At 35.2% G+C, this 13,261-nt stretch overlaps 1 protein-coding gene across 1 annotated transcript in view; it reads left to right on the plus strand.

The window, feature by feature from the left end:
* The window catches only part of PDLIM4 (PDZ and LIM domain 4), a 294,388-nt gene that overhangs the window by 243,641 nt on the left and 37,486 nt on the right, over positions 1-13,261 (plus strand). The window contains exons 4-5 of the mRNA XM_053717189.1: positions 5,364-5,560; positions 9,974-10,131. Of these exons, the coding sequence (XP_053573164.1) occupies positions 5,364-5,560; positions 9,974-10,131 (355 nt within the window). The remainder of the gene's footprint in view (positions 1-5,363; positions 5,561-9,973; positions 10,132-13,261) is intronic.

Raw genomic sequence — 13,261 nt, forward strand, 5'->3', positions numbered from 1 at the left:
TATGGTCTTTTTTAAAACTAGCTAAAATATGTGATCTATTAACAAAATGTTGTGTAAAATATGCTATAATACAGCTATAAGTATAACTATAAGAAAGCATTTGTTTGAACCCCTAATTTTTTTAAAGATTGTTTTTCTATTATAAATGGCAAACGGTAATGTTTGATATTGAAATAACAGTATGAAATTCACTGCTAATGCCCTCACTATACTTCACATAACAAACAGCGTATAGAGTATTTTTAAAGGGACAGTCTAGTCAAAATTAAACTTTCATGATGCCTCTTATCTGAATGCATTTGACAGTTTTTCACAGCTAGACAGCACTAGTTCATGTGTGCCATATAGATAACATTGTGCTCATGCTCATGGAGTTACTTATGAGAGGGCACTGATTGGCTAAAATGCAAGTTTGTCAAAAGAACTGAAATAAGGGGGCAGTCTGCAGAAGCTTAGATACAAGGTAATGGCAGGTTAAAAGTATGTTATTGGGACACTGAACCCAAATTTTTTCTTTTGTGATTCAGATAGAACATGAAATTTTAAGCAACTTTCTAATTTACTCCTATTATTAAAATTTATTCATTCTCTTGGTATCTTTATTTGAAATGCCAGAATGTAAGTTTAGATGCTGGCCCATTTTTGGTGAACAACCTGGGTTGTTCTTGCTGATTGGTGGATAAATTCACCCACCAATAAAAAAGTGCTGTCCAGAGTCCTGAACTAAAAAAAAAAGCCTAGATAACTTCTTTTTCAAATAATGTCATCAAAAGAACGAAAAAAATGATAATAGGAGTAAATTAGAAAGTTGCTTAAAATTGCATGCTCTATCTGAATCACAAAATAAAAAATTTGGGTTCAGTGTCCATTTAATATAACCATGTTGGTTATGCAAAACTGTGGGAATGGGTAATAAAGAGATTATCTTTTTAAACAATAAAAATTCTGGAGAAGACTGTCCCTTTAACATTCCCTAAATAATTGTAAACATACAGGGGGTGGTGAATTTAGGGATATAATATTAAAGACAAAGAAATTAAGCTGTACATTCTTTCAGAATGATAAAATAATAGAGTGTTTTGTTGCATCAAATAATTATTTTATTTAATAAGTATGTTCCACAATTCGCATTAGCAGCAATGTCAGTGTTTTATGCATCTGCCAATAGCTAATCCAGTTTGACTGGTAATGTAGACATATAACTAGAATTGAGACACTCAAGCTTCTATCTGCAGAGCTGATCCAGCTGTTGTTCATATAGCAAGTCAATTAAAATAAATGAGATGACTTATTGCTGCTTGCGGGAAGCTTTTTCTATGCCTTGTGGTTGCATGCACATGTGTGTAGCGTATTAAAGGGATCTAAAATTCTAAATTAAACTCATGATTCATTTGGAGCATACAACTTATTAAAACAAAACAATCTTTACAATTCATCCCTGTTGTGCCCATTTAATCAGATGATATATATTAACACATCCTGTCCTGATGGCATTGTTATAAATAATATATATTTTTTTCAACATTAAAGGAACAATCAAATTTGAAATTAAACTTTATGGTTCAGACAGAGAATGAAATTTTAATTAACTTTTCAATTTACTTCAATCATCAAATTTACTTTGTTCTTTTGGTATCTTTTTTTTAAAGCATACCTAGGTAGGCTCAGAAGCAGAAAAGCACTTACTATATGCACTACTAGTAGCTAGCTAGTTATTGGTGGGTACGTCCATATGCCTCTTCTCATTGGCTCACCACATGTGTTCAGCTAGTGTACGTGTGTGTATATTTATATTTATACATACACACAAACACGCATATATATATATTTATATTTATACATACACACAAACACACATATATATATTTATATTTATACATACACACAAACGCGTATATATATATTTATATTTATACATACACACAAACACGCATATATATATTTATATTTATGCATACACACAAACACGCATATATATATTTATATTTATACATACACACAAACACACGTATATATATATATTTATATTTATACATACACACAAACACGCATATATATATTTATATTTATGCATACACACAAACACGCATATATATATTTATATTTATACATACACACAAACACGCATATATATATTTATATTTATACATACACACAAACACGCATATATATATTTATATTTATACATACACACAAACGCGTATATATATATTTATATTTATACATACACACAAACACGCATATATATATTTATATTTATGCATACACACAAACACGCATATATATATTTATATTTATACATACACACAAACACGCGTATATATATATTTATATTTATACATACACACAAACACGCATATATATATTTATATTTATGCATACACACAAACACGCATATATATATTTATATTTATACATACACACAAACACGCGTATATATATATATATTTATATTTATACATACACACAAACACGCGTATATATATATTTATATTTATACATACACACAAACACGCATATATATATTTATATTTATACATACACACAAACACGTATATATATATTTATATTTATACATACACACAAACACGCGTATATATATTTATATTTATACATACACACAAACACGCATATATATATTTATATTTATACATACACACAAACACGCGTATATATATATATATTTATATTTATACATACACACAAACACGCGTATATATATTTATATTTATACACACACACAAACACGCGTATATATATTTATATTTATACATACACACAAACACGTATATATATATTTATATTTATACATACACACAAACACGCATATATATATATTTATATTTATACATACACACAAACACGCATATATATATTTATATTTATACATACACACAAACACGCATATATATATTTATATTTATACACACACACAAACACGCATATATATATTTATATTTATACATACACACAAACACGCGTATATATATTTATATTTATACACACACACAAACACGCATATATATATTTATATTTATACATACACACAAACACGCATATATATATTTATATTTATACATACACACAAACACGCATATATATATTTATATTTATACATACACACAAACACGCATATATATATTTATATTTATACATACACACAAACACGCATATATATATTTATATTTATACATACACACAAACACGCATATATATATTTATACATACACACAAACACGCATATATATATTTATATTTATACACACACACAAACACGCATATATATATTTATATTTATACACACACACAAACATGCGTATATATATTTATATTTATACATACACACAAACACGCGTATATATATTAGGTGGGTGATTATGCAATATTCAAATTAAAAAAATTCAATTGATATATTTATAATAGTATTTCTAATGCTTTCTTTAAATGTAATATTTGATTCAAATTTTTCTAATAATTCGATTCGAGATATGCAATATTCAAATTAAAAAAAAATTCAATTGATATATTTATAATAGTATTTCTAATGCTTTCTTTAAATGTAATATTCGAATTCGAAAAATTCAAATGTACATATTTGTATCTATTATGTATCAATTTACTAAATTCCCTAACACATGAACTATTGAACTTCTGAATTGCTATGTATCCTAGGTTACAATATTATTTAATTCTATCTAAGCAGTAACCTCAAACGTGTTATATATTTATACGTAACAATATTTTTGATTAATGGAATTATTAATATTAATAATTGATCGTAAAATTATCGTCTGCAATATCTCCAATTAATATAGTGGAATTTGGCACATACACACAAACACGCATATATATATTTATATTTATACATACACACAAACACGCATATATATATTTATATTTATACATACACACAAACACGCATATATATATTTATACATACACACAAACACGCATATATATATTTATATTTATGCATACACACAAACACGCATATATATATTTATATTTATGCATACACACAAACACGCGTATATATATATTTATATTTATACATACACACAAACACGCTTATATATATTTATATTTATACATACACACAAACACGCATATATATATTTATAAATATACAAACACAGAGCAGTGGCTTGTATGACATGATATGCACCTCCTGTGACTGAATGCTGGGTGTATGGGGCACACACAGCTTATGTGCAGGTCAAACAGTATTAATGAGCAAAAATGCTTAACGTTAATACTAAGTATGCTGCAAAAATGCTTCTGTTCAAAACTGAAATGCACTTATGTACATTCCAATAAAGTATTATTTTGTCCTCTTAATAGTAAATATATATTTGCCTTTGAATGGTATCATACTGAAGGCAGATGTGTCCTGGCCAACTCACTGTATCACACTTGTACTGCACCCAGAACACAAAATGTAATTGTTTTGTTATTCACTTTTTAAATATTACATTTCTATATGTTTTTGCCTATGGTAGCCAGCTATGGTGATGGATATCTTAACTTTAACATGTGCTGCATATATATGTAGGCTCTAATTAAAGGGACAGTAAGCTTTCCGAAAAAGAAACCCCATTCAAAGCATTTCAGCCCAGATAATCATTTTGAGGTATATCTAGCAATTCTTTTCATACTAATTGTAAAATGCAGTTTTGTAGCCACCAAAGACTGCCCAACTGCTAGTTGGTTTTCCGCTCTTGTCATATTACCACACTGCCTATTGCTAGCCATATCTGGAGTGACACCTGGACAAAAGGAAAAAATGTAGGTTTTTAAGAATGTTTATTTTCCTTTTAACTTCCTTATCGTTTGTGGCTGAAATTCCTTATATTGTATTATTTTGCACAGTGTACTGTGGGATGGAACTAATGTGCATTTTTTCCTGATAATAATCTTATATAACACAATAAGAACAGTTTTTATGTATTATGTGTAATCATAAAACACACTTAGGGACAGTAAAAACCTGGTAATTGCAAGAAATTTCCATTATATTGCAATAGAATAATATATCAGCCAAGTCTAAACATTTTAAAAACTAATTAACATCTTGTTAACTCCACCCACCACTTGCCTTATTTGGAAGAGCCAATCTGTGATTGAGTCTGCAGACAACAAGGCTAGCCACAGTTATATTGTTAGTATAAAGGGCATTGTTTTGCAGTTGTTATCTGCTAATGCAAGTAGGGAAAGATGTGTAACAGGGTTAGCCTTGAGAAGTCTGCAGTGTGCTCTTCCAAGTCTGAGAATTAGAAAAGCCACAATTTTCAAGATGATTTGTATTTTTTAAACTTGTGTTTTTCTCTTTATTGTAGTCTTCAAGCTATGTTCTTTCATTACAGGATATTTTCCCAGGAGAAAACACTCAAAACAGAAGATCGACACCTGTATCACCACGATGCAGCCCAAGTGATGGGCGACCTCCTCTAAACTACCAGTACAACAACCCCTCCAGGCTCTACACAAATAATAACAACAATAACGGAGACGCTAACTTATCTTCACATATGGGCAGAATCAGTATTTCTTCCCCACAAAGGTATTGTAACTGCTGTCTGAGGAATACCAGTATGTATTGCATTACTTGCATGTATATTCACAGATTACACAAAACTCTTCATGTGCTTTGTTTTAGCCTATTATAACCAGAGTGTTGTATGTCAGCAAATATGCACCACATCACAAAACATCTACATTTAGGGTTTTATTCAAAAAGTGACATACAGGGAAAATGCATGGCCTAATATATGTGTGACTAGCAGCAAGTTTTCAAGCGGCGCTTAAAGGGACATGAAACCCATATTTTTTATTTCATGATTCAGATAGAGTATATGATTTTAAACAAATTTCCAATTTACTTCTATTATCTAATTTGTTTAGTTGTCTTGGTTTCCCTTGTTGAAAATAATACCTAGGTAGACTCAGGAGCTGCTGATTGGTGACTACACATATATGCCTCGTGTTATTGGCTCATCCAGTGTGTTAACTAGCTCAGAGTAGTGCATTGCTGCTTTTTCAACAAAGAATACCAAGAGAATGAAGCAAATTAGGTAACAGAAGTAAATTGGAAAGTTGTTTAAAATTGTATTCTCTATCTGAATCAAGAAAGATATTTTTTTGTTTCATGTCCCTTTAAAGAAAACAAGCAGAGAAATTAGGATTTTTTTTGTATTTTCTGCTTTTTTTACAGTTATTTCTTTATTTTAATATTTTTTTAAAAAATTTTCAGTAATTTTTTTCATGTAACTTAAGGGGTCATGTGCTTGCCTACAGACATAAAAAAGATTAAATCTTTCATTCAACCAAAAATCATTTAATTGGCTCTAGCCCACCACGTTGCTTACAATGGTGCTCACCAGCAAGTAGGTAGCAAAGATTTGCAACAAGAATTCAAGTGTGTTTGTATTCTTGCTTGATTTTTTATGGAATTCTAACAGGGGTCAAGTCCTACAAAACAAACGACTAGATCACGAGTTTTTGTCGGTAAGGCTTGCGGTGCTAGCGCTCCTTTTTTTCTTACAGCTCCCTTAAGCCAACGCTGGTATTACGAGTTTACTGCAAGCCGGCGTTAGCCTCAGAAAAGTGAGCGTTGAGCAAAATTTAGCTCCACATCTCACCTCGATACCAGCGTTGCTTACGGTAGCGGTGAGCTGGCTGAACGTGCTTGTGCACGATTTTCTCATAGGAAACAACGGGGCTGAGCTGGGTGAAAAAAAACTAACACCTGCAAAAAGCAGCGTTCAGCTCCTAACGCAGCTCCATTGTTTCCTATGGGGAAATATGTCTACACCTATCACCCTAACATGAACCCCGAGTCTAAACACCCCTAATCTCACACTTATTAGCCCCTAATCTGCCGCCCTCGACATCATCGCCACATGCATTATACTATTAACCCCTAATCTGCCGCTCCGGACATCGCCGCCACCTACATTATACTTATAAACCCCTAATCTGCTGCCCCCAACATCGCCAACACCTACATTATAGTTATTAACCCCTAATCTGCCCCCCCCAACGTTGCTGCAACTATATTAAATTTATTAACCCCTAATCTGCCGTCGCCAACATCGCCGCCACTATAAAATAAATTTATTAACCCCTAAACCTAAGTCTAACCCTAACCCCCCCTAACTTAAATATAATTTAAATTAAACTAAATTAATTTAACATAATTAAATAAATTAATCCTATTTAAAACTAAATACTTACCTATAAAATAAACCCTAAGCTAGCTACAATATAACTAATAGTTACATTGTATCTAGCTTAGGGTTTATATTTATTTTACAGGTCAGTTTGTATTTATTTTAACTAGGTAGAATAGTTATTAAATAGTTATTAACTATTTAATAACTACCTAGCTAAAATAAGTACAAAATTACCTGTAAAATAAATCCTAACCTAAGTTACAATTACACCTAACACTACACTATCATTTAACTAATTACCTAAACTACCTACAATTAATTACAATTAAATAAAATAAAATAAATTACGGAAAAAACCCCACTAAATTACAGAAAATAAAAAAGAAATTAAATTTTTTTTAAACTAATTACACCTAATCTAATCCCCCTAATAAAATAAAAAAAAACCAAAATAATAAAATTTCCCTACCCTATTATTGGAACAGCCAATAGAATGCAAGGTCAATCCTATTGGCTGATTAGATCAGCCAATCGGATTGCACTTCAATCCGATTGGCTGATTACATCTGCCAATAGGATTTTTCCTACCTTAATTCCGATTGGCTGATAGAATCCTATCAGCCAATCGGAATCAAGGGACGCCATCTTGGATGACGTCATTTAAAGGAAACGTCATTCATCAGGTAGTCGTCAGTCTGGATGGATGCTCCGCGTTGGCTGGCTTCAAGATGGACCCGCTCCGGATGGATGAAGATAGAAGATGCCACCTGGATGAAGACTTCTGGCCGTCTGGAGGTCCTCTTCTGCCCGGATTGGATGAAGAATTCTGCCCCTCTGGAGGACCACTTATGCCCGGCTTGGTGAAGACGTCTCAAGGTAGGGTGATCTTCAAGGGGGTAGTGTTAGGTTAAGGGGGGATTGGGTGGGTTTTAGAGTAGGGTTGGGTGTGTGGGTGGTGGGTTTTAATGTTAGGGGGGTATTGTATTTTTTTTACAGGTAAAAGAGCTGATTACTTTGGGGCTATGCCCCGCAAAAGGCCCTTTTAAGGGCTATTTGTAATTTAGTATAGGGTAGGGATTTTTTTTATTTTGGGGGGATTTTTTTATTTTATTAGGGGGATTAGATTAGGTGTAATTAGTTTAAACATTTGTAATTATTTTTTTATTTTCTGTAATTTAGTGTGGTTTTTTTACGTACTTTAGTTTATTTTATTTAATTGTAATTAATTGTAGTTAGTTTAGGTAATTTCATTTAATTATAGTGTAGTGTAATTGTAACTTAGGTTAGGGTTTATTTTACAGGTACTTTTGTATTTATTTTAGCTAGGTAGTTATTAAATAGTTAATAACTATTTAATAACTATTGTACCTAGTTAAAATAAATACAAAGTTGCCTGTAAAATAAAAATAAACCCTAAGATGGCTACAATGTAATTATTAGTTAATATTGTAGCTAGCTTAGGGTTTATTTTATAGGTATTTCATTTTAAATAGGAATAATGTAGTTAATGATAGTAATATTTATTTAGATTTATTTAAATTATATTTAAGTTAGGGGGGTTAGGGTTAGACTTAGGTTTAGGGGTTAAGAACTTTAATATAGTGGCGGCGACGTTGGGGGCGGCAGATTAGGGGTTAATAAGTGTAGGTAGGTGGCGGCAACATTGGGGGCGGCAGAGTAGGGGTTAATAAATAAAATGTAGGTGTCGGCGATGTTGGGGGCAGCAGATTAGGGGTTCATAAGTATAATGTAGGTGGCGGCGGTGTCCGGAGCGGAAGATTAGTTTTAAATAATGTAGTTAATGATAGTAAATTTATTTAGATGTGTTTAAATTATATTTAAGTTAGGGAAGTGTTAGGGTTAGACTTAGGTTTATGGGTTAATAACTTTAGTATAGTGGCGGCGGCAGATTAGGGGTTAATAAATTTAATATAGTTGCGGCGACGTGGGGGGGCAGATTAGGCATTAATAAATAGAATGTAGGTGTCGGCGATGTTGGGGGCAGCAGATTAGGGGTTAATACATATAATGTAGGTGGCAGCGGTGTCCGGAGCGGCAGATTAGGGGTTAATAATATAATGCAGGTGGCGGCGATGTTGGGGGCGGAAGATTAGGGGTGTTTAGTCTCGGGGTTCATGTTAGGGTGTTAGGTGCAGACATAAAATGTATTTTCCCATAGGAAACAATGGGGCTGCGTTAGGAGCTGAACGCTGCTTTTTTGCAAGTGTTAGGTTTTTTTTCAGTCGAATCTGACCCATTGTTTCCTATGGGGAAATCGTGCACAAGCACGTTTAGCCAGCTTACCGCTACCGTAAGCAATGCTGGTATTGAGGTGAGATGTAGAGCTAAATTTTGCTCTCCGCTCACTTTTTAGAGGCTAATGCCAGGTTGAAAAAAACCTGTAATACCAGCGTTGTTTGTTGGTGAGCGGTGAGCTGGAACTGAGCGTTAGCAACGCACAACCTTAACAACAAAACTCGTAATCTACCCGATTGTTATCTGTATGGCCCACATGAACTCGCAGTCTCCTGTTGTAAAAAGGAAATATAAAAGCATGTGATTAAGAGACTGTCTGTAGTGGCTTAGAAACAGCCAGAAATTTAGAGGTTTAAATGTTATAAAGTATATTAATCTAACAATGTTGGTTGTGCAGAGCTGGAGAATGGGTAGTAAAGGCATTATCTATCTTTTTAAACAATAACAATTTTTGTGTAGACTGTCCCTTTTAATAATTTATTTGAAGCACCATGAATTATGTTCATTTTCTATATAAAGTTTAACTATTTGATGGTACTTTGCAGTGCTGACCCCTTGAACTATGTTCAAAGAGGCAAGAACGGAATTGACATTGAGTCAGATGTGTACAAAATGCTTCAGGATTATGAAGAACCTGTGTCTCAGCCAAAGCAGTCTGGTTCATTCAAATACCTGCAGGACATGTTGGAAGCAGGAGAAAATGGTAAGTGGGCTAAGCCAACCTTTTATAAAGCCTGACCCCCAATATTCATGAGCAAATTACTTTCTAATTCCAGTCTTAATTCATCTTTTCAACTTAAGTCAGTGTAACATTTTCTGATCCTTTCAAGCGTGCCTTCAGCCTCTGTCACACACTATTCCATATATGCCCAGTGCACCCATATTGTAACAACACACCTGCTGAGAGAGTCAGCGGTGGCATATAGCTGTAATGCAAACTAAGCAATAGGGAGGCAATATACACTGTCTGAATAGCCACACCGCTTGAATGCAGGTGCACTAGGCATATGCAGGTATCCTTTAGGCATAATAAAAGCTATCATCAAAACATAATATTTACATGATGCATTTTTATTAATAAATGTTTACTATACAATGCTTCAATTCCAACATGATTAATCTTCCAGTCTATCAACACAGTGAATCTCTTGTCTTGTTGTCAAGGTATTAGAATTATTGTATACTCATCATGTGATAAATGTCACAATATAATGGTATATAGATAGTATTTAGTATAATTATGTGCCTATATATATATATATATAGATAGGTATAAATAAACAGTGGGTTATAGATAGCTAAATTGATTCTAATAAAATGACATGAAGCATTACATTGTTCTAAGCTGTGTATATTATGGGTGAGATTACATATATACGGCGCAGGCTTAACCTGAAGCCGACCGAAATTTTACCTTGCACATTGGGGTATCACATAAACCCCGCCGGCAGTTCATAAAGTGCTGTAAATCGGATAAACTAGCGATGTCCAGAAATGAGCGTAAATACAAATTTCTGAAGTCGCCAATTTAGAAACTGCCGGCGCCTAAGAAAATAAAAATAAATATCAAATCTCTCATAAAAGTCTAACCCGCCTCCAAAAAATAAACCCAACACGTAAAACCAATATTTTCTTCATAAATGGAAAGAGTCCACAGCTGCATTCATTACTTTTGGGAATTCAGAACCTGGCCACCAGGAGGAGGCAAAGACACCCCAGCCAAACGCTTAAATACTTCCCCCACTTCCCTCATCCCCCAGTCATTCTTTGCCTTTCGTCCCAGGAGGTTGGCAGAGAAGTGTCAGAAGTTTTCACTAGTCTCTTTTGGAGGGTAGTACTCTTCGGCATGGGACTGGAGTTTTAAGTAGTCTTGTCAGCCTCTGTGAGAGCATGGGTGAAAGAGTCCGGAGATGCAGGGAGAGTCTTTCTGCGAAACCATCCTGACTCATATTAACAGCTCCACAAGCAATCAGCGTTGACGAGTTTCGCTGCCTGCTTTTTTCTCTCTAGTCCATGGCAGAAGCGACGCTACTATCTGGCACACTTGAAGGTCTGTGTTCCTGTTCCACAGCATAGATTCCGGTAAGATTGTTTCATTTTACTTTCATCATGGATGTATTGTAATTACAACTGTTTATCCGAGAGGGGCTACAACCTTTCGGGGATAACTTTAACATAGGGTCTCAGTGAGGCTCCTTTTTGTATCTAGGAATCAAAGGTTAATATCTCCTAAAGGGAGGTTATTGAACAGGGGGGTTTATGATCATGTTTGTTATGTGATTCTGTCTGCTACTGTGTAGTGTTGCTTCGGCTCATGGCTATTTTGGAACATAACGGCCTATGTTTAGTGACGCAGCCTTTACGGTCGGGCACGCTTTTGCATGGACTGCACGGTTTACCTTGTGACCAGCCGTGGCCACATTTTGGCTCTTCATTTCCGCATTCCTGACCGTGTGGCGACAGAGAAATCCTGGTCCGCTGGTGTCTGGTTCCCTGGAGGTGGTGAGTGCCCCAGCCATTGGGGGTGTAAGGTGCCGTTTAGATTTTTCTTATTGGTTCATTATTTTTTTTTTTAGTTTTTTTGGAGACGGATGTCTCTGATTCAGACTCTACTTCTTGCGAAGAATATGAATTGGCGATAGGAGGTGTTATCTCTTTTTCCAAGCTTTTTGCTTAGGGGGTGTTTTTCTGCCTGGGTTTGGGATGCTTTGCATTCTTCTCCTTTGGGTGCGGTTCTCTAGGACGTTAATCTGAAAGGATTATGGAGACTAGCCTTTCCTTTCTACTCTCTCCTTCGGGTGACTCTGTTCTCGTTCTCTTCCCTTTGGTGGGAACTACGAGTGAGTCATGTACCCATTCTCCAGGTCACCCGGTTTTCATCCCCTGTGAGGTCTGATTGCTTTAGACGGGGTATCTTGTGTTCCCTGGAAGTGTCGTTCGTTCTAGGACGATTCTGGGTCCCGAGTAAAAGGTTCTTGTCTTGGATCCTTCTTGGATGTCTGGACACTTATGATCCTGTGGAATGGTTCGGGACGACCCAGTTTTTTCAGGGACCCTATGTTGCGACATAAGGTATGGCTCATTGGGCTTGCAAGCAGGAAGGCCAGAGTTCACATCTACCTTCGGGTACTGGTTATAAACTTTAAGGCCTGACTTGTCTTTCGGACAGAGTATGCTCCTCTTCATGGGGAGTTTTTTCTCTGTTGGGTCAACAGTGGTGTCTGGATGATTTTTTCATTCGGTCCGTGTTTTGATCATACTATGGCTTCATGTCTTGTGGATATGTACGCTGTTCTTATCTGTGCCCTTCCCTTTTGAGGGGATAGTTTGTCTTCCTTATGAGCTGGGGTTTCCTCTCCCTAGAGGGTCATTGCCCTGCCCTGTGTGAAGGAGGTTGGATCAGTTGGCTTATTTTTGTAAGGGGCAGCATCTGCTGCTCTGTGGGCTCTGTTCCACCTGTTGGAAATTGATCTCTCTATGTAGAGACTGTCTAAGAGAGTTGTGACAGGTCTTCCTATGGATCTATTGCACTTTTCTCTGTTCCAGGTCCTAGGGGATTCTCCTTGGGAGTGCCTTATTTTGGAGGAGTGGATTGGGTTGGCACCCAAGCTCTGTTGGGGTGGGTGAGTCCCCCCTTTTCTTTACATTCCCTGGGGGCTTGTGGTTAGGGTCTTTCTGCCCCCCCCCCTGTCTATCAGACATGTCTGTCGCTTGGGTTGGAGCAGGATCTGAGATATGTTGCTCTGCTAATTCGTCCTCGGAGCATTCAAGGTATGGTAAGCCTCTTTGAGGTTTCTCCTTGCTCCACGTTCAAGTTTGTGGGAAGGACTGGC

This window comes from Bombina bombina, chromosome 6 (assembly GCF_027579735.1).
Source record: "Bombina bombina isolate aBomBom1 chromosome 6, aBomBom1.pri, whole genome shotgun sequence".
NCBI lineage: Eukaryota > Metazoa > Chordata > Amphibia > Anura > Bombinatoridae > Bombina > Bombina bombina.